This window comes from Megalobrama amblycephala, linkage group LG1, assembly GCF_018812025.1.
Source record: "Megalobrama amblycephala isolate DHTTF-2021 linkage group LG1, ASM1881202v1, whole genome shotgun sequence".
Lineage (NCBI taxonomy): Eukaryota > Metazoa > Chordata > Actinopteri > Cypriniformes > Xenocyprididae > Megalobrama > Megalobrama amblycephala.
This window is the reverse complement of record NC_063044.1, coordinates 27,116,724-27,140,413: the sequence shown is the minus strand read 5'-3', so window position 1 is coordinate 27,140,413 and position 23,690 is coordinate 27,116,724. Positions and strand designations below refer to the sequence as shown.

At 40.3% G+C, this 23,690-nt stretch overlaps 1 protein-coding gene across 4 annotated transcripts in view; it reads left to right on the top strand.

Annotated features, from left to right (window-relative positions):
- Positions 1–23,690, top strand: part of tecpr1b (tectonin beta-propeller repeat containing 1b) — a 53,868-nt gene that overhangs the window by 5,415 nt on the left and 24,763 nt on the right. For all 4 annotated transcript variants that reach the window (XR_007184495.1, XR_007184494.1, XR_007184496.1 and 1 more), the window contains exons 5-10: positions 92–214; positions 6,622–6,796; positions 9,298–9,395; positions 9,806–9,907; positions 19,133–19,254; positions 21,260–21,741. Coding sequence is in view for 1 of the 4 variants with exons in the window: in XM_048187061.1 (XP_048043018.1) it covers positions 92–214; positions 6,622–6,796; positions 9,298–9,395; positions 9,806–9,907; positions 19,133–19,254; positions 21,260–21,741 (1,102 nt within the window). In the remaining 3 variants the exon portion in view is untranslated. The remainder of the gene's footprint in view (positions 1–91; positions 215–6,621; positions 6,797–9,297; positions 9,396–9,805; positions 9,908–19,132; positions 19,255–21,259; positions 21,742–23,690) is intronic.

The window sequence follows — 23,690 nt, the reverse complement described above, 5'->3', positions numbered from 1 at the left end:
CATAACTATGTTATCTAATGCTTTATATTCAACACCTTTTAGCTATTATCCACATATGCAGAATCATTCAGAATGTGTGTTTTTGGTGCAGGTGCCTTTGGACCGGGGCAGACCTCCGCCAGAGCCCTTCACTGACATCAGCTGTGGAGGATGGGACATGAGTGACAGCCCTGAGAAGCACATTTACCTGTGGGCCGTGTCCCAACAAGGGAAGGTTTGTGCAAAGGAATATTCCTGGTTTAACACAAGTTGATTACCACTGAAAATAATGATACATGACCATTCAAAAGTCTGAGGTCAGTTAGATTTTTTTAAAGAAATTAATACTTTTATTTAGCAAGGACACATTAATTTAATCAAAAATGACATTTATAATGTTACAAAATGTTTCTATTTCAAATAAATTTTTTTTTTTTTTTTTTAACTTTCTATTTATCAAAGAATCCTTTAAAAAGTGTATCACGGTTTCCACACAAATATGAAGCAGCAAAACTGTTTTCAATCAGAAACATTTCTTGAGCATTAAATAATCATATCAGAATGATTTCTGAAGGATCATGTGACACTAAAGTCTGGAGTAATGTTGCTCAAAAGTTCAAAATTCAGCTTTGATCACTGTAGTGAATTCTGCTGTGATCTGATTGGCTGACTGAGTCCTTATAAGAACACCTGTGACCTCTTACTAATTAAGCTTCAGTCTCAATGTGTTTGTATGTGAGAAGCCGTCTCTCCTTGATTCAGATTCAGATATGGCCTGTGTGGAATTGTAGAATTGTTGACAATAAACCAACAATTACCAGCACTTGTCACCATGGGAAATGTCTACGCCTACATGTTAAAATAATAAACTGAAAAAAAGAGACAGATGAATGAAATGAAACTGAATGAGTTTTAATGGACCCACCATTCTGGTAGCAATAGCCAAATCAGCCTAAAATTCCTTTCATTTTCTACAATCACAGGAATAAGTTACATTTTACATAGAAAAGAGTGATTTTTCACAATTTACTGTATTTTTGATCAAATAAATGCAGCCTTGGTGAGCATAAGAGACGTGATATTTACAAACCCCAAAATTTGAACGGTAGTATATATAAATAAATAAAATTCATATCCGTAGTGAAAAACAAACACAAAAGGTACTATGGAAGATCATGAGGGATTAGCAAATATCAGGGATGTGAGGGATTTAAAAAAGTTTAGGGTCCAATTGTCACTATTAACTATGACTTTTGCCTCAATAAACTCCTAATTTACAGCTTATTAATAGCTAGTAAGGTAATTGTTAAGTTTAGGTATTGGGTAGGATTAAGGGATGTAGAATAGGGTCATGCAGAATAAGGCATTAATATATGCTTTATAAGTACTAATAAACAGCCAATATCCTAGAAGTATGCATGCTAATGAGCAACTAGTTAAAGCTGCAGTCCGTGATTTTTGGCCGTCTAGTGGTTAATAAACAGAACTGCACGCGTCTTGCGGAGGAACATTCTAGCCGGAGCTACTTTTCTCCATGTACTGTATGTCTATGGCGAGTCACGAAGTTACTGTGATACTCTGCGGTGGGTCCTACCAGTCCGGTCTGAAATAGTCAGAATATAAACACTTATTATAAGTGTACCATAATGATTCAGGATAAGACAAAAACATGGTTTGGAAAATGGATTCATGTTGTATATTCTCATTATATAATGTTTGTAAATTTTTAACACAAAAAAAGTTGCGGACTGCAGCTTTAATAGTGAAAACTGGACCTAAACTCCTAAAGTGTTAGCAAAAAAGTGATGCAGTTGTGGTTGCATTACAGATTTCTGAGCACTAGAGGGCACTGTTGTTTTGTTCTGTGATGTGTCATGTGCTGCTGCTTTAGTAGTGTTTATCTACTGTTATAGTATTTATTAATATAGTTCATGATTTAGGGGATTTTTATTTGATTCTTGTGATATTATATACACTACTGCTTAAAAGTTTGGGATCGGTAAGATTTTTAATGTTTTTAAAAGAAGTTTCGTCTGCTCACCAAGGCTTAATTTATTTAATTAAAAATACAGTAAAAACAGTAATATTGTGAAAAAGTATTACAATTTAAAATAACTGATTTCTATTTGAATATATTTCACAAAGTAATTTATTCCTGTGATCAAAGCTGAATTTTCAGCATCGTTACTCTAGTCTTCAGTGTCACATGATCCTTCAGAAATCATTCTAATATGCTGATCTGCTGCTCAAGAAACATTTATTATTATTATCAATGTTGAAAACAGTTGTGTACTCTTTTTTTCAGGATTCCTTGATGAATAGAAAGTTCAAAAGAACAGCATTGATCTAAAATACAAAGCTTCTGTAGCATTATACACTACCGTTCAAAAGTTTGGGGTCAGTAAGAATTTTTATTTTTATTTTTTTGAAATTAAAGAAATGAATACTTTTATTCAGCAAGGATGCATTAAATCAATCAAAAGTGGCAGTAAAGACATTTCTAATGTTACAAAAGATTAGATTTCAGATAAACACTGTTCTTTTGAACTTTCTATTCATCAAATAATCCTGAAAAAAAATATTGTACACAAATATTTTGTACAATTGTAAACTAAATGTTTCTTGAGCAGCAAATCAGCATATTAGAATGATTTCTGAAGGATCATGTGACACTGAAGACTGGAGTAACGATGCTGAAAATTCAGCTTTGATCACAGGAATAAATTACTTTTTCAAATATATTTAAATAGTACACAGTTATTTTAAATTGTAATAATATTTCACAATATTACTGTTTTTTACTGTATTTTTAATTAAGTAAATGCACCCTTGGTGAGCAGACGAAACTTCTTTTAAAAACATTAAAAATCTTCCCAAACTTCCCAAATTTTGAGCGGTAGTGTATAAATATAAAACATTGTAGACTCTCACTGAAGACATCAAAACTATGAATGAACACATATGGAATTATGTAGTAAACAAAAAAGTGTGAAATAACTGACAACATGTTTTATATTTTAGATTCTTCAAAATAGCCCCCCTTTGCTTTGATTACTGCTTTGCACACTTTTGGCCTTCTCTCGATGAGCTTCATGAGGTAGTCACCTGAAATGGTTTTCCAACAGTCTTGAAGGAGTTCCCAGAGATGCTGAGCACTTGTTGGCACTTTTGCCTTCACTCTGCAGTCCATCTCATCCCAAACCATCTCGATTGGGTTTAGGTCAGGTGACTGTGGAGGCCAGGTCATCTGGCGCAGCACTTCATCACTCTCCTTCTTGGTCAAATAGCCCTTACACAGACCTGGAGGTGTGTTTGGGGTCATTGTCCTGTTGAAAAATAAATTATGGTCCAACTAAATGCAAACCGAATGGGATGGCATGTCGCTGCAGGATCAGCCATGCTGGTTCAGTGTGCATTCAATTTTGAATAAATCCCCAACGGTGTCACCAGCAAAGCACCCCCACACCATCACACCTCGTCCTCCATGCTTCACGGTGGGAACCATGCATGTAGAGACCATCCGTTCACCTTTTCTGCGTCGCACAAAGACACGGCAGGTGGAACCAAAGATCTCAAATTTGGACTCATCAGACCAAAGCACAGATTTCCACTGGTCTAATGTCCATTCCTTGTGTTTCTTGGCCCAAACAAATCTCTTCTGCTTGTTGCTTTTCCTTAGTGTAACTTGCGATTTCTGAGGCTGGTGACTCGGATGAACTTATCCTCAGCAACAGAGGTGGCTCTTGGTCTTCCTTTCCTGGGGCGGTCCTCATGTGAGCCAGTTTCGTCGTAACGCTTGATGGTTTTTGCAACTGCACTTGGGGACACATTCAAAGTTTTTGCAATTTTCCGGACTGACTGACCTTCAGTTCTTAAAGTAATGATGGACTGTCGTTTCTCTTTACTTAGCTGATTGGTTCTTGCCATAATATGAATTCTAACTGTTGTCAAATAGGGCTGTCATCTGTGTACCAACCTGACTTCAGCACAACACAACTGATGGTACCAACCCCATTAAGAAGGCAAGAAATTTCACAAATGAACCCTGACAAGGCACACCTGTGAAGTGAAAACCATTTCAGGTGACTACATCATGAAGCTGAGAGAAGGCCAAGGGTTTGCAGCGCTGTCAACAAAGTAAAGAGTGGCTACTTTGAGGAATCTAAAATATGAAACATATCTAGAGTTATTTCACACTTTACTACATAATTCCATATGTGTTCATTCATAGTTTTGATGTCTTCAGTGAGAATCTACAATGTAAATAGTCATGAAACAAAACAAAACAAAACAAAAAAAACATTAAATGAGAGGGTGTGTCCAAACTTTTGACTGGTGGTGTATATTTCTATTTAGCTCTAAAGGTGCCATAGAACGTCTTTTCAAAAGATGTAATATAAGTCTAAGGTGTCCCCTGAATGTGTCTGTGAAGTTTCAGCTCAAAATACCCCATAGATTTTTTTTAATAAATTTTTTTAACTGCCTATTTTGGGGCATCATTAAATATGAGCCGATTTAGGCTGCGGCTGCTTTAAATGCTCACACTCCCCGCCCCCGAGCTTGCGACTGCCTTAAACAGTGCAGAAACAAAGTTCACACAGCTAATATAACCCTCAAAATGGATCTTTACAAAGTGTTCGTCATGCAACATGTCTATTTGCGTAAGTACAGTATTTATTTGGATGTTTACATTTGATTCTGAATGAGTTTGAGGCTGTGCTCCGTGGCTAAAGCTAACATTACACACTGTTGGAGAGATTTATAAAGAATGAAGTTGTGTTTATGAATTATAAAGACTGCAAGTGTTTAAAAATTAAAATAATGACAGTCTTGTCTCCGTGAATACAGTAAGAAACAATGGTAACTTTAACCACATTTAACAGTACATTAGCAACATGCTAATGAAACATTTAGAAAGACAATTTACAAATATCAGTAAAAATATCATGTAATCATTGATCATGTCAGTTATTATTGCTCCATCTGCCATTTTTCGCTATTGTTCTTGCTTGCTTACCTAGTCTGATGATTCAGCTGTGCACAGATCCAGAAGTTAATACTGGCTGCCCTTGTCTAATGCCTTGAACATGAGCTGGCATATGCAAATATTGGGGGCGTACATATTAATGATCCCGACTGTTACGTAACAGTCAGTGTTATGTTGAGATTCACCTGTTTTCCGGAGGTCTTTTAAACAAATGAGATTTACATAAGAAAGAGAAAGCAATGGAGTTTGAAACTCAATGTATGTCTTTTCCATGTACTGAACTCTTGTTATTCAACTATGCCGAGGTAAATAAAATTTTTGATTCTAGGGCACCTTTAATAAATATTATTTTTTCGTTTTCAGTTTTTTTGGAATTTTAGTACTGAAACTTAAACATTATTTCACTTATTTGAAAGAGCAACATTTCTAATTTTCGTTTATTTTGTTTTAGTTTTTCATCTAATATTTGTATGTTGTATTATCTCAGCTTTATTTCAATTAATAAACTATTTTTTACTAGTTTTAGTTTTAGCTCACGTAGTTGCAGTTTCCTCTGAGCAGGCAAGGGAGGCAGTGCCTCCTCAAAAAATTGGATGAGAAGATAATAATGCAACTATTACAGAATGTGATGTTAATAAGTGTATAAATCACTTGTTTTTATAAAGTAACACTGTCCAACAGCGACACCAGCATGTAAAGTTTACAGCAGGAAACTGCGTCTCTCTTACCTCCCCTGATCCCATTGAGTTTTAACAGACCCCCTAAAACATACTTTTTCAATGGTCATGAAGTAAATTTAAATTCAAACTTACTCAACAGTACAAGATTTCAGACGCAGCCAATGTCTCCATCGCACTATGATTGGATGTAATTGGTTATAATTGGATATAAATGGTTTGTGCAATAAATCCCGCATCTTGTTTTCATGCACATTCGCAAATCGGTCCAAATTAAAAAAATGATGGTGTTAATGGGAAGACTTCATTTAAAAAGTAAGTAAACAATTCACCCAGTTAGATATCACCGCTTTATTAACTGTATTTCATTGGCTTTGTCTTCATACTTTGGCTCAACGACAATAAATTGAATTAAATTATGTCACATCAAATCAAACTTGAAATGGCCTGAAAACATGATGACTGCGGGGGTTTTAGTGAGCAATCAGCATGTTGAAATTAAAGATACATCATTGTGTCTGTGACCAGTGTTGACTGAGCATGACTGATGAAAATAAATTGATTATTAAAAAGAACAGCTTAACATCAGTTCTCAAATAACATATAATGTTTAAATTGTTACTGCCTTTAGTTCTTATTTTGCAATAAATATAAAACTGCTTAAAAACTTGATCAGTTTTATTAAAGGTTATTCTTGGTTGACTTTGCCACCTCATTTCAGACCAACACCGCACGCCAGTACAGTTGCAGTACAGATTTATGACCATTAGAGCGCGCTACTGTTCTGTTGCATGCTCTTTATATTTTAAGCTCAGCCAACACCTCCTTATGGATTAACCACTTGCTCACAAGAATGTGAATGATTTCCCAGCCTAGTGGTTAATTTAAACACTCACTGAATGTTTTGTCATGTTTATTATGTGTTGAAAAGCTATTCGTGGCATCACACAGATCTAAGGTGTGTGTGTCTCTACACAGCTGTGGTTCCGCTCAGGCATCAGGCAGCAGAACCCGGAGGGGACGCGCTGGGACGCCATCCAGGTGCCCAGAGAGGTGGCACAGGTCAGCGCCGGGCCGAAAGACCTGCTTTGGGCCGTTCTCTGGGATGGACAACTGCTGGTCAGGACGGGCATCAGTAAAGACTGCCCTAAAGGTCTGACAGATTTATTCCTGTCCTTTGAATTCACACATATAGAATACAGAGCATACAGTACATGTTTTGAATGACTTACACATCACTTCTATTTATGGTCAAACTGCGATCATGGTCATGGTCATGGTCATGTCAATAGCATGACAGAGGTATGAACATACAGAGGCCCTGAAGAGAATGTGGACACTTGCGCCACATTTGAAAATGTTTGAATGTCATTGCATTCAAATAACTGACCCTGCGCTCAGGGGTGCGAGGGATGTGCGCCGTTAGTTGCAGTTTTTAACCTTACCAGTAGATGCTGCTAAAATTTACACACTGCACCTTTAATTGTATTGGATATGCACTTGTAGTTAGTGATGGGAGAAACAAAGCTTTTCAAAGCTTCAAGTCAATTGAACCAATTGCTTCGCAAAATGATTCATTGTCACATGCTGGTGACCCCTGCTGGTCAAAACAGTGTAAATGCAACAAAAACTCACACCAAACATGCATAAAAACATCTTTTACAAATCCATTGCAAATGTTATATTGAAAGTATAATCTATATCAATTTTCAGGGCTTGTTTTGTTCATTCTATGGATGGGTCAGCTAAACAGAGACTATTAACTACTATTATTCCTTTTGATTATACAAATACCTCATTACGATGTCTACAAATGTGTAAAACTCATCAGAGATAAGATAATAAACACTTTTAGACACTTAAAGGTGCAATATGTAATATTTTTGCAGTAAATTATCCAAAAAGCACTAGGCCATATTTTATTCACTTGAGCACTTACAATATCCCAAATGTTTCAAACTATTTGTAAATCGTGATAAAATTGCAATTTGAACCAAGGCTCCGGGACATGTGAGGAGTCGCCTGTCAATTGCATCATACCCGCGTTACCCTCGGTTTCTGTTTTTTTTTTTTTTTTGTAGAAACCATGTAAACACCAAAGACGCTTTAATATATTACACATTTTAATAGACAAGGGAACAACTGTTTGGTTACATTTATAGACAGAAAACGAATTGTTGTTATATAGCTCAACATGTTTATTCTTATTGTTTAAATCTAATTTTCTTGATTTTTTGCGAGTACCACACTTTATCATGCCTCAGAGAAAAACACTATTTTGTCAAGTAGCTAACATAGCATAATCAGATGCAGCTTTATTATTATTAACAATAATACAGAATTTTCTCCATCATACAATATGTTTTAAAATTGCATGCCATTTATCAACACAATCCATCCAGCATTTATTATTGTGATATTCTAAAATCGATCTATCTTACTGCAGTGTGTCTCAAACAAGTGTCTCACAGCAGCCGCCATACACTCAAATGTATCTAATGTGATAAACAGAGATGTGTTACCTCATACTCATGACCAGAAAAGCGGAAGCGGCGCCAGTGACTGTGTCATATTAAAAGTTCTGCTGCTTGTGAGGCGAGTGTTGCGCAATCACTCCAATGTCCTCGTTCAGCTCCCACAACACTCAGTCCTGCTCTGCTTCATACTACAGTAACGTTAATAATCACATACATGAACATGATTTCTTGCCGAGTCCTATCCCAAATTATTTCCACTGGCTGTGAGATGAAGACCACATGTCCCAAGATTCCACGCTCAAACTTGGCGTCATCAAGCTACGCCTTTGTTTTGAATAGGCCTCTAGCGGACATAAAAATCTACATACTGCACCTTTAATACTCAGATAATAGAAAGACACTTGTTCAATTCGCCACTGGGGGGCGATCTCAGTGAATTCGCATGATTCATGGGTTCACAAAGAAATTTCGAAACATTTCGAAACAGTTATGACATAACGAAGCCTCGTTTACTGAAATCACGTGACTTTGGCAGTGTGAAACGCTCTGAACCACTGATTCGAAACAAAATATTCGTAAAGGTTTCAAAGCTGTGTTTCGAAATCGCCCATCACTACTTGTAGTGTACTTAAAATACTAAAAGTATATTTAAAAAAAAAACTGTACTTGTATATAATATAATATTAATTTAAATAAAAGGCCACTTAAGTGCACTTAAAGAGACACTCTCATGACTGTGTTTCTAAACACACTTAAGTAGACTTTTAACAAGTGCATCTGGTAATAGTCAAATTAAAAGTTTTATTTAAAAGTACACTTTAAATCATTATGTTTGATTTTTTTTGTCATGCTTTAAAGAAGTACACTTATTTTGATGTAGTGTTTTATTAATTATTTAGAGTTGATATAATTTAAGTGTAATAAATTGCAACTTCATTTAAAATGTGTAATTACAAATATATATTTAAATACATGACATACAAGTTTCAATAGAAATGACATTAAAGTATATTTTACATTAAAGTATACATTGACATTAATATATATATTTTATCATAAATGTGTGTCAGTACATTCAGCAGTAACTTTAACCATATTTCAAAGACAATAGAAGTGATTATGAAATTACATATAAAGATGTACTTAAGTGGGTCAAAAAACACTCTGATGTTTTCAGGCTCATCGTGGGATTTAGTTCAGTCTCCAAATCAGAAAGGAGCTGTTCATGTTGCAGTGGGCATAGGTGTCGTTTGGGCCGTTACTAAGGACAACAAAGTAAGACGATACTTACTCTATTAATGCTCTGTACACTGCTTCAGCTTGACATGAATATTACTACTATGAGTTTTGCACATTCATTTAGTGCAGTTATGGAAATAATTAACCATAATTTATCATGCATAAATTCTGTAATAATTATTTTCTTACCATCAGGGTAATTGTGCATCTTCACTATCCATTTTCATCTAGTATGCTGAATGAACCTAAAGTATTATTAAGGGCTGTTTTTGTTAGGAGTAACAATGGCCCAGATGATAGCTGGATGCCTTGTCATGTGACAGTGTAGCATACTACTGAAATATTTATTGTTGCATAAAGAGTTTTGAAAATTGAAAGCAGCACTCAGCGTATAGAGGGCATAATGGCGTAAACAGTGTGTGTGTGTGTGTGTGTGTGTCTGATAGGTCTGGTTCAGACGAGGTGTGAATTCCCACAATCCCACTGGCTCAGGCTGGATCAGCATTGGTGGAGAGATGGTGATGCTCAGTGTGGGGCCCAATGACCAGGTGAGATCAGTGGAGTATATCATATTATACTGCCATTCTAACAATAAACACACTCACTGTAGAGCAGTTTTTAGCCATGTGGTCCATAAACTGTAACATGTAAACATGTAAACTGACATCATGTAGAAGGGGGCCTTCGAATTTTGTCTTTGACATTGGGGGGCCTTAGTGTCAAATAGATTGAGAACCACAGATGGTTTTAGGGTATTTATTGTATTCATGAACAAACTAGAATTTTATATAATCTGAAGAACATCTTATGAAAAAGATGCACACAATAGCCTACTTTTAATTATTTATTACAGAAATAATATGAACTGAATATTATGTTTTTGAAAGTATGCCAAATTTGATATATAGTTCAGGTGCAATGATGTAATTTTCCAGCTTTCTGTGTTTTCACTGTTATATGGTAGGGGGTGCTATTACACTTCTGAAAGAGTACAGAATCTATGGATGAAAACAGACAAAAAAGGAACAGAAACAAGCAATAAAAGCATTGCTTATGCACATTGTAGTCTTTGGGGAAAAAACGTCTCGGGTTACATATGTAACCCCTGTTCCCTGAGTAAGGGAACGAGACGCTACGTCGAATGACGTGATGGGAACCCTCTGTGTTTTGTGTTCGTGAAGCACCTCTGTATCCAACCAATGAGAAAGACGTGACGTCAGAGGAGGGTGACGTCACGGATCAGGAAGCTATAAAGCATACCCGGAACAAAGCACGCTAGCTTCTGTAATATGTCTGAAGCAAGCGCTCCAGGTATGTAGGAGGTACGGCAACGTGACGTAGCATCTCGTTCCCTTACTCAGGGAACAGGGGTTACATCTGTAACCCGAGACGTTCCCTTTCGTGGGAACTATCGACGCTACGTCGAATGACGTGATGGGAACGCTATCCCAACTACGCCGTGTCTCCGAGTGCCTGGCTGTTGTCTTGTAGAACTCTGGCACCCGGAGTAGCATTTAGGTTGAGATTATAAAATCTAATGAAGGTGTGCTGGGATGACCATCCAGCCGCACCACATATGTCGTCCAGAGAGACTCCGGACAAAAGAGCTTTAGATGCAGCCATACCTCTCGTGGAATGAGCACGCACGACTAAGGGACATGGGAGTCCCACTGTTTCATACGCTAGTGAGATGGCCTCAACCACCCACTTGCTCATCCTCTGCTTGGATGCTGGGCCCCCTCTCTTAGGGGACCCATAACACACAAATAACTGATCCGTTTTTCTCCACAGGGCAGCTCTGTGGACGTAAGCATCCAGTGCCCTCTCGGGGCAAAGCAGATTTTTCTTCTCCTGATCTGGATTTGTGAATGGAGGCGGGCAGAACGCCTCAAGTATGATGGGACCTGGGACCCTCGATGGTACCTTCGGAACATAGCCCGGTCTAGTGTGTAGAAAGGTCTTAATCATGCCCGGTGCAAATTCTAGACATGATGGAGCGACTGACAGCGCTTGTAGGTCGCCGATCCTCTTTAGTGAAGAAACGGCCAGTAGGAAGATGGTTTTTAATGTCAGGAATTTTTCTGACACTTCTTCTATTGGCTCAAAGGGAGCCTCGGCTAACCCCTGAAGCACAATAGTCAGATCCCAGGTCGGAGTTTTTGTGCGCACCGCAGGTCTCAACCTGAGTGCGCCACGGAGGAAGCGTATAACTAGGGGGTCTCGACCCACCGAAGAACCCCCTAGAGGATTATGATAAGCCGAAATGGCTGCAATATAAACCTTCAGTGTTGAGGGGGATAAGCCTTCTGAAAACTTTTCTTGAAGGAACTGTAGCACATAGCTGATAGGAGACTGGACAGGGTCCAAATTACGTTGTTCACACCATGTAGCGAACAATTTCCATTTATATGAATACAGCTTCCTCGTGGAGGGAGCTCTGGAGTGAAGTATGGTCTCCACAACCTTGGTTGGGAGACCAGATTCTATGAGCCTTGCCCCCTCAGAGGCCGGGCCCACAGTTTCCACATTTCCGGACGGGGATGGAGAATCGTACCGCCCGCTTGAGACAGGAGGTCCTGTCTGAGAGGAAGCTCTAGGGGAGAGCCGCTTAGTAGTGACATTATGTCTGAAAACCATATCCTGGTCGGGCAGTAAGGGGCCACCAATATTAGGTCGACCCTCTCCTGGCGGACCTTCTCCAGAACTCCCGGGAGCAGTGAGACTGGGGGAAATGCGTACAGACGCAACCTCGGCCACGTCTGTAGCATAGCGTCCAGCCCTAGAGGTGCTGGGTGCTGTAGGGAATACCACAGAGGGCACTGAGCTGACTCCTCTGTGGCAAACAGATCGACTTGAGCTCGACCGAAAGTTTTCCATATCAAGTCCACCACCTCGGTGTGGAGTTTCCATTCCCCTGGTCTCGCGCCCTGCCTCGACAGGGCGTCTGCTCCCACATTCAACCGCCCGGGGATGTAAGCTGCTCTCAGCGAGAGGAGCTTTCCCCGGGACCAGAGGAGGATGCGACTGGCCAACTTTGATAACCGGCGAGACCGCAAACCCCCCTGATGGTTGATGTACGAGACCACCGCAGTGTTGTCCGTACGGACCAACACATGGTGATCTCTCAGGTCTGGGAGGAAGTGTTTCAATGCAAGAAACACCGCCATCATCTCCAGCTGATTTATGTGCCAGGAGAGCTGATGGTCCTCCCAAAGACCCTGAGCCGAGCGACCACTCATGATCGCCCCCCAGCCCGTGAGGGAAGCATCTGTCGTAAGCATTACACGACGACCAGAAGTCCCCAGCACGGGTCCCTGGGTTAGGAACCAAGGCTTCTTCCACATGACCAGAGCACGAAGGCATCGCCGCGTGACTTTGATTATGCGAAGAGGATTTCCCCTCGGGGAAAACCCCTTGGTCCTGAGCCACCACTGTAAGGGTCTCATGTGCAGGAGGCCAAAAGTAATGACGTTGGACGCAGCTGCCATCAGACCCAACAGTCTCTGAAACTGTTTTACAGTGAGTGACTGGCCTAATTTCACCCCTTTCACGGCCCCGAGAATGGAACTCACACGAGCAGGGGACAATTGCGCCTGCATCGTGGTGGAATCCCAGATTACACCTAAGTAGTTTGCAACCTGACTCGGGACCAGCACACTCTTTTTGGCGTTGAGCCTCAGCCCAAGCCTTTTCATGTGTGACAGGACAACATCTCGATGTTGAACTGCTAGTTGTTCTGTTTGAGCTAATATCAACCAATCGTCGATATAGTTCAGTACGCGGATGCCCTGGAGTCTCAGCGGAGCCAGTGCTGCATCCACGCACTTCGTGAACGTGCGGGGTGAGAGGGATAGGCCGAAGGGAAGAACCCTGTATTGGTAAGCTTCGCCCCCGAAAGCAAACCTGAGGAACTTCCTGTGAGAAGGATGGATGGATACATGGAAATATGCGTCTTTCAGATCTATCACTACAAACCAGTCCTCGGACCTGATCTGAGGGATGATCTGTCTGAGTGTAAGCATTTTGAACTTCAGCTTCTTTACGGATTGATTTAGCACACGTAAATCTATGATCGGACGCAACCCTCCATCCTTCTTCGGAACAATGAAGTAGCGGCTGTAAAAGCCCGACATTTTGCTGGGAGGGGAAACCCTTTCTATAGCCCCTTTTTGCAAAAGCGTCGAAACCTCCTGTTCCATCACCAGAGACTGCTCTGGGGTTACCACTGTGGGAAGCACCCCTTTGAACTCGGGTGGTCGAGAACCAAACTGAATTCTGTATCCCTGTTCTATCATGAGCAGCACCCACTTCGAAATGTTCGGGAGACTTTTCCATTCTTCCAAATATTCTACTAAGGGAACCAGTCTCTCGAGACTGGTCTCTGGTGTTTTTTGAGCACTTGGCTCGTCTATCTGACGCGGCGCACCGGCAGACAAACGAATTACGTGCTGACCGACCCTCCTCGGAGGATCGGCGGAGACCGCTGTGCCCTGACGCACACTGGGTGGCAGGGTTGACAGGACGGCCCCCTGAGGGCACCGGGGAGGACCCGATATCCGAATCCCCCAGAGGGGGCTGCCCTCGAGAGATCCTGCATCATGGATGTCAGGACCTCTTCTTTGAAGCCTTCCGAGAGATAATGACGGTCCTCAGATCCGTCCTACCTCCGGAAGGCTTCGCCTGTGCCGCCCGACCCGGTCCCCAAGATTTTTGTGGGGGAGCACGGGAGGCGACACTGGCCTTCTGTTGCGCCCTGTGCGCTGAGGAGCTGGCTGTCGGCCGAGGCTGCTCCCGCCCAGCAGCCTTGGGGGGGATGAGAGCGGCGGGGAATAATTTTTGAGAAAGCCGCTGTTTGTTTCCGTGTCTCCTGAAACCTGTCGACGACGGTTGACATCGCGTCGCCGAACAGGCCAGCAGGAGACAGCGGCGCATCCATGAGCATGTTCTTGTCTCTTTCCTTAATATCAGAAAGGTTGAGCCAAAGATGCCTCTCCGTGGCCACCAGGGCTGCCATAGAGCGGCCGATGGACTTGGCCGTCTCCTTGGTGGCCCGGAGAGCTAAATCTGTCGCCTTTCTTAGCTCGTGAATTGCCTCAAAGGACGCTTCCCCACTCTCATCAATTTCCCCCAGCAGATCGGCTTGATATGCCTGTAAGATTGACATGGTATGAAGGCATGCAGCCGCCTGACCTGCTGCCGAATAAGCCTTGCCCACCAAGCTGGAAGTTGTCTTTAGGGGCTTGGTGGGCAATGTCGGGGTCTTGAGGGACGATGCCGACTCGGGCGAGAGATGGCTCGCAAGCGTCTCTTCGATCCGAGGCATCGCCCCATAGCCATGATGTTTTAGGCCAACAATATTACTATACAATGATGTCTGTGGACTGTATAGCCGATACTGAACCGGTCTCTTCCACGACCTCGACACCTCGGTGTGGAGGTCGGGAAAAAACGGCAGACCCCGACGCTGGGGTAGTGACCGTGCAGGGAGAAACCTCTCGTCTAGCTTGCTTTTTGGTTTACTATCAGGTCTCTCTGCGGGCCAGTCGATATTTAACTTTTCTACTGCCCTGGTCACCACCTCCAAAAGCTCCTCATATGCAGGGGATGAGGCTGGCGGTTCCTCATCGACGCTCTCCACATCAACCTCCTCGGAGAAAGATATGTTGAGCATCGGTGTCTCCCTTCGGGGGGAAGAAACCGCTACGCGTGCTTCCGCCACTAAAGGAGAGACACTGGGTCTAGCAGGTAAGGGAAGCGATAGGGCAGCGCCCGTCTCTTCCCCCTCTGCTAGATCCATCTGTGAACCCCACGAGTGCAGCCTTCGCTGTGCCTCAGCAGCAGCGGGACCAGACCCGCGGGGAACACTCGCCCCGGCGCCCTCCTCAAAGAGCGCCCGGCGCGATCGCAGCACTCTGAGGGTGAGCCGCTCGCAGTGTACACAGATGGCTCCCTCGAGAGCCGCCTGTGCATGCTCAACCCCCAGGCATCTAACGCACATCTCGTGTGTGTCTCGTTCCACAATGAAATGCGGGCAAGGAGGAGCACACTTCTTGAACTGCTGCTGCTTTTCCGCCATTTTTATATATATATATATGTGTCTTATTTGTGCTTGGGAACTCTTGTCCTCGGACGAAGAGACCACAGTTTGTATGATAGACAATACAACAATAAATAAGACAGACATACAGATAGCGCTTGCTGAAGACAACAGAAGCTAGCGTGCTTTGTTCCGGGTATGCTTTATAGCTTCCTGATCCGTGACGTCACCCGCCTCTGACGTCACGTCTTTCTCATTGGTTGGATACAGAGGTGCTTCACGAACACAAAACACAGAGGGTTCCCATCACGTCATTCGACGTAGCGTCGATAGTTCCCACGAAAGGGAAACATGATTTTCTTTTTGTTCAAAATGTTGCTTTTTTTAATGAAACTTATCCACATTTAAGTGTTGATAAAAAGAATGCATGAAGCTAGAATAAAACAGGATTTTTGTCTAAAAGCAGAGGCTGTGCTCTTCCTTTTAATATATTACATGTTCAGATATTTAGAATATTTTGGGGGCCATGAAATTTTTGTGAAAATGATCAAAAACGCTGGCGGTCGCTGGCAACGGGGAAAGAGTTAATATGGGTCTATGGGGAATTTCAGCTGTCCACCAGGTGAAAATCAAAAGTCAGATCACTAAGAAAAGTGATCTTAGTCGGCGCCGATAGCCTAGTGGTTAGAGCGCCGACATATGGCACAAATGCATTCGCAGCGACCCGAGTTTGATTCCCTTCTCGAGGTCCTTTGCCAATCCTGTCCCCCTCTCTCTAGAAAAAAAAGTGATCTCAGCAAGCTGCATGATTTGAGGTATCATCTTGTCTGTAGTGCAAAAAGTGCACGGAAAGATCAATTTAATACAAACCCGATTCCAAAAAAGTTGGGACACTGTACAAATTGTGAATAAAAACAGAATGCAATGATGTGGAAGTTTCAAATTTCAATATTTTATTCAGAATACAACATAGATGACATATCAAATGTTTAAACTGAGAAAATGTATCATTTTAAGTGAAAAATAAGTTGATTTTAAATTTCATGGCATCAACACATCTCAAAAAATTTGGGACAAGGCCATGTTTACCACTGTGTGGCATCCCCTCTTCTTTTTATAACAGTCTGCAAACGTCTGGGGACTGAGGAGACAAGTTGCTCAAGTTTAGGAATGGGAATGTTGTCCCATTCTTGTCTAATACAGGCTTCTAGTTGCTCAACTGTCTTAGGTCTTCTTTGTCGCATCTTCCTCTTTATGATGTTTCTATGGGTGAAAGATCTGGACTGCAGGCCGGCCATTTCAGTATCCGGATCCTTCTTCTACTCAGCCATGACGTTATAATTGATGCAGTATGTGGTCTGGCATTGTCATGTTGGAAAATGCAAGGTCTTCCCTGAAAGAGACGACATCTGGATGGGAGCATATGTTGTTCTAGAACTTGGATATACCTTTCAGCATTGATGGTGCCTTCCCAATGTGTAAGCTGCCCACGCCACATGCACTCATGCAACCCCGTACCATCAGAGATGCAGGCTTCTGAACTGAGCGCTGATAACAACTTGGGTTGTCCTTGTGCTCTTTAGTCCGGATGACATGGCATCCCAGTTTTCCAAAAAGAACTTCAAATTTTGATTCGTCTGACCACAGAACAGTTTTCCACTTTGCCACAGTCCATTTTAAATGAGCCTTGGCCCAGAGAAAACGCCTGCGCTTCTGGATCATGTTTAGATATGGCTTCTTTTTTGACCTATAGAGTTTTAGCAGGCAACAGCGAATGGCACGGTGGATTGTGTTCACCGACAAGTATTCCTGAGCCCATGTTGTGATTTCCATTACAGTAGCATTCCTGTATGTGATGCAGTGCCGTCTAAGGGCCTGAAGATCATCTAGTATGGTTTTCCGGCCTTGACCCTTACGCACAGAGATTGTTCCAGATTCTCTGAATCTTTGGATCATATTATGCACTGTAGATGATGATATCTTCAAACTCTTTGCAATTTTTCTCTGAATAACTCCTTTCTGATATTGCTCCACTATTTTTCGCCGCAGCATTGGGGGAATTGGTGATCCTCTGCCCATCTTGACTTCTGAGAGACACTGCCACTCTGAGAGGCTCTTTTTATGCCCAATCATGTTGCCAATTGACCTAATAAGTTGCAAACTGGTCCTCCAGCTGTTCCTTATATGTACATTTAACTTTTCCGGCCTCTTATTGCTACCTGTCCCAACTTTTTTGTTTATGAGTTCTCAATAATCAGTAATCTCAAATTTATGAGATTTGTAAATAATTGCATTCCTTTTTTATTCACAATTTGTACAGTGTCCCAACTTTTTTGGAATCAGGTTTGTACTAAAGGTTCTGGGTTGCATTGAATAAATAATTGGAGCAGTTATTTTCAGTGTGCACATTTATTTTTTCATCACTGTTTTTTGTTGTCCTGCAGCTGAGCCCACCTACTCGATATTTTTGATTCTTCTGGGTTTGTTTAAATCATTTACCGTAATATGAGCGATAATAATAGTGATGTTTGCCTTAGCAAACTTTACTAACAAGTGATGAATCAATCCGGATAAAGTTCATTGCACTCACAGCATGCTTCAATCACTGTCGCTGATATCATATTTCATCTGGTGATATTGTAATAATCATTTTCTCCTATGTGCACAACTCTAAGGGTCCCAGTACTTGCCCTTGGGGGACACCCATCTGCTGTGGGCTAGGGGTGGGGGAGGGCAGACAGTTCTGATTACAATCCTGTTCTCACATGAAGCTTTGAGGATTAACCATCATTAGATCCTCAGACCGATATTTGCACCTGGCATAGCAGGCTGACTGTATTCACTGTCCATGTTTATACGCACAAACATCCATCGTCCAATCACCTTCTCTAGCTCACACTGGCTCCTCCTTCCCGCCAGGACCGGCATGTAAGGCCTGGTGGAGTTGGGTGTCTGTGGGTGTTGATTACCAGAGCCACTGAGTCTCAGTGTGGAGTTTGCAAGCGATGCAAACCTTCTCTCTGCATCTCTCTCTGTAACTTGACGCCTGACTTTTCCTGTTGCCCACTGCCTGCCGCAGCTCAGCCCAGCCATATATATACACCTCCAATTCTTTCATCCGCATACAGCCATATGGGAGTGTCTAATTTGAGTTTGGCCACACTCCACCATTCCATAGTTCACATTTTATTACTAACCGCCTGGACCGTGTGTTCAGCTTTTCTGCGACGCTCATATTTGATCCTGTTCCTCAATTTAGCTTAATCAGAAACAATATCCTGTCTATGAGAACTATGTCAGCACATAAAAAGAAAATATTAGAAGATCATCTCATAATATGATGATTTTCTGATGCCAACTTCATTATGATGTAATTGATGTTAGTGAGTTTACTATATATCATTATTGTAATATGTCAATCAAGCATTCTGTGATCATATATTTAGAATATCCATAATATCCAGTCAGACCCTGTCTGAATTTCTAATGTACATACAGTACACTACCATTTAAAAGCTTTGGGTCTAGAAGATTAATCTAAGGGTGTGAATCAGTGTGAAGTGCCTTGTAATGTTTAGGATACATGAGAAATTACTCAAAGAGAGTAATTTTGTCACAAATGTTTTGATATCTCAGCTTGAAGAAGGTATGTAACATAGAAAAGAGACTGTGGTTGATGTGATTTGATGTGATGTATACAGATATGTAAGATATGATATGTTTTTCTGTTACACAGGTGTGGGGTGTTGGGAGCGATGATCGGACTGTGTATTTTCGTCATGGCGTGACAGGCACAGAGGTCACTGGAAGGTCATGGGTCGCAGTGTCAGCCCAGCTTGATGGCACAAATCATTCCAGGTAGTTGAAAAACACTGTACACAACAGTGATTCCTGACAAGGCCTACTTAAATAGGATCCAGAGGGGACTTTGGAAGACTTTGATTCGTTAAACCAGGAAAACAGAATTTATGACTTTAAAGTTGAAATATTAGGGCATTTTCATTTAACATCTTAGCACGTTCAATCTTACTCTATTTTTTAACACTATAAAGCCTACTGTTTCATATTTGACATTAAAGGTTTAGTTCACTTCATAATTAAAATTTCCTGATAATTTACTCACCCCCATGTCATCCAAGATGTTCATGTCTTTCTTTCTTCAGTCAAAAAAAAATTAAGGTTTTTGAGGAAAACATTCCAGGATTTTTCTCCATATAGTGGACTTCAGTGGGAACCAAACGGGTTGAAGGTTCAAATTGCAGCTTCAATACAGCTTCAAAGGGCTCTACACGATCCCAGTCGAGAAATAATGGTCTTATCTAGCGAAACAATTTGTCATTTTCTAAAAAAAAAAACATTTTAACCATAAATGCTCATCTCGCATTTGCTCTGCGATGCGCCACGCATTGCATAATCATGTTGGAAAGGTCACGCGTGACATAGGCGGAAGTACAGCGGTAGTGTGAAAAAATCCATCTCATTTTCTCCTCCAACTTCAAATTCTTTTGAGTCTTTGGAAGTTCGCTTTGTAGACACTGGATCGGTACTTCCGCCTACGTCACGTGTGACCTTTCCAATGTGATTACATAATGCATGACGCATCGCAGAGCTAGTGCAAGATGAGCATTTGTGGTGAAAATCACATATATATATATATATATATATATATATATATATATATATATATATATATATTATTTTATTTATTTTTTTAAATGGGCGATCATTTCGCTAGATAAGACCCTTATTCCTCGGCTGGGATCATGTAGAGCCCTTTGAAGCTGCATTAAAACTGCAATTTGGAGAAAAATCCCGAAATGTTTTCCTCAAAAACCTTAATTTCTTTTCGACTGAAGAAAGAAAGACATGAACATCTTGGATGACATGGGGGTGAGAAAATTTTAATTCTGAAGTGAACTAATCCTTTAATTCATAGGCCTTAAAATTACCATCATGATCAAAACCTGTTTCTCACAATCTTCTACATGCCTTCTGTTGTCTGATTGATAGTTCATATTTTTTGCAAAAAGGCCTTTTAGTATAATTCTAAAGTATCATGTCTTTTTTGCTGTGATATCTTTAATGATTTTTATAAAGTAGACAAGAATAACTTTTATACTGAAGCAACGTAGGTTTACTTGATTATCATGATAAAATATGAGGCTTTCGAGGAACATTTATCTGTTCATCTCTTAATCAACACTGTATTGCTAAAACTACAGTACAGATGTTTGATCATAAAACAAAGCATTTAAATGTCATCTAACTAAGATTGAGAGATATAGAGTGACAACTGATATTAATATGCATTTTATGTAAGAATCTGCTGTACTGTTATAAAGATCTCATTGATTTACATTCTATTACATTACCTTTAGGCATATAAATATCAGCAACTGTATCTACTACTCATATAGTATATCATACTATATGAGCCATAAAAGCCTGATGTATCAATTATGACATAAAACGCATATGGAAACTTATTTTGGTCCAAAATTTCCAAATTAAAATAGTCTGACTATTATTTCATATGTCAGGCTTTGGCATATCAGTGGATGATATTTATATATCTCAATGCAAATATAAAATGACAGATTCAGTATTTCTCAGACTGCCTCATTCTTGTTTATACCCTCAGTGATCATGCAATAATGCTCATTTCATTTCATGCTAAATGATATCCAGTATAATATGGGTTAAAAGGAACACATTTCTGTTTTGGTGTTGATGAAAGGACACTTGAGCTTTATTGATGGGGCTGTTGGCCAACTCTAGTGCCGACTGATCCTCATATTTCATGTCCATCCAGCAGATGGCGCCGTGCCTGTCAGTGTTCTGAATGGCTCTGTGTCTTTCCCAGTGTCCCCGTGCACAGTGATGCCAGTGTGTTCGGTGGTGAGGTCACCGCTCCTTCCCAGGGTTCCGTTCTGAGCTGTGATGACACGGACATTCCGAAGCCACGTGTCCCGAAGATCACGAGTGACAGCTTTATCTCTGCGCTGGTGTCTGATCGCTCCGCTCCAATGCACGACCCGCCCTCTGCAGTGCACCCCAGTGTTCCTGAGGGAAACCAGGTGACCGGCCAAGAGTCCGATTCCTCTGTCCTGACCCCGACACTTCCGAGTAGCCCATCTGATGGTGGCGACACACCATGGAGCAATGTAGACCTGGAGGAGATGAAGGGCTCTGTTCCCAGCAGCGCTCGGAGCTCAGTGGCCACGTACCCCATCGAGTTGCAGCAGAACACGGTAGTGCAGGAGGAAACGCCGCCCTGGGCCTGGGTAACCGGTGGAGGATGTGACATCCATTCCAGCTCACATGTCGACTGGTTTAACACCTCAGGTGCAACCCAGTTAAAGGGATAGTTCATCATTTACTCACCCTCATGTCATTCCAAACACTTCATTTGAGGACCTTTATGTATAATGTGTTATAGGTATTCATGTAATGTGTTATATCTTTTCATAAATAATTTTAAAATGCATTAATATTTAGAGAATTCCTGTTACATTTGAAATTGGTTGTTTTAATGCATTCTACTTTCTAAAAGTGTAACAATGAATAGATAAGTATTATAATGTATAATGTATAATTAAGGTTTTTGAGGAAAACATTCCATTCCATTTTTCTCCTTATAGTGGAGTTCAATGGGGACCAACGGGTTGAAGGTCCAAATTGCAGTTTCATTGCAGCTTCAAAGGGCTCTACACAATACCAGACGAGGAATAAGGGTCTTATCTAGTGAAACATTTGTCATTTTCTAAAAAAAATTAATTTATATACTTTTTAATAAATGCTCATCTCTCATTTGCTCTGCAATGTGCCACGCAATACATAATCACGTTGGAAAGGTCACGCATGATGTAGGCAGAAGTATCGTGGTAGAGCGAAAAACTCGCTCTACCGCTATTATATACATTTTTATTTATTTTTTTTAGAAAATGGCCAATCATTTTGATAGATAAGAGCCTTATTCCTCGGCTGGGATCATGTAGAGTCCTTTGAAGCTGCATTGAAATTGCAATTTGGACCTTCAACCTGTTGGTGCCCAATGAAGTCCACTATATGGAGAAAAATCCTGAAATGTTTTCCTCAAAAACCTTAATTTCTTTTCGACTGAAGATATTCACGAGATGCATAAGGTGCATTAAAAGGCATAATTAATGCATTAAAATACTTTTATAATGCGTTTATACATAAAGGCTTTAAGTAAAGTGTAACTGGTTTGTCAGAATATCAAAACGTGTCACACTAGGTTTGACATTAATGACGGCTCTCATAATCTCATAATCAATCATGTGGCACATTTGAATATAAACATGAAACAGACTTGTGAGATACAGCAGAAGAAAGACTTTTGACATTTGATTTTAATTACATAATTTCATATTCATAATGTTTTGGGGATGAAGGCCATTGCAGAAATGGTTAGTAATTAGTAACTTAACTAGTAAAAATCATGACACTGCACAACATTCACGGTCAATATGTTGTACATTTAAAATCTGTATAAAAAAAAAAAAAAAAAACATGTTCTGTGATTTTAATTCTGTTGGTTGAAATATTGAGCTTGACAAGGACAATGCACATCTACGGAAGAGGGTAAGGGCCAAGCAATAATAAAAAAATAAAACATCTCGAGATTAAAGTTGTTGAATTTCGAGAAAAAACTCGTTAAATTTAGAGAAAAAAGTCTAAATAAAATGTTGAGAATAAACTCGTTAAATTCCGAGAAAAAACTCGTTAAATTTCGAGAAAAAAGTCGAAATAAAATGTTGAGAATAAAGTCATTAAATTACGAGAAAAAACTGGTAAAATTCCAAAAAAAATGTTGAGATAAAATGTTGAGAATAAACTCATTAAATTACGAGAACAAATTCGTTAAATTATGAGAAAAATGTCGTTAAATTTCGAGAAAAAAGTCGAGATAAAATGTTGAGAATAAACTCATTAAATTACGAGAAAAAGCAGATTAAATTTCAAGAAAAAAGTCGAGATAAAATGTTGAGAATAAATTCGTTAAATTACGAGAAAAAACGTGTTAAATTTCGAAAAAAAAAAGTCGAGATAAAATGTTGAGAATAAACTCATTAAATTACGAGAAAAAAACTGGTAAAATTCCAAAAAAAATGTTGAGATAAAATGTTGAGAATAAACTCATTAAATTACGAGAACAAATTTGTTAAATTATGAGAAAATGTCGTTAAATTTCGAGAAAAAAGTCGAGATAAAATGTTGAGAATAAACTTGTTAAATTACGAGAAAAAAGTCTAAATAAAATGTTGAGAATA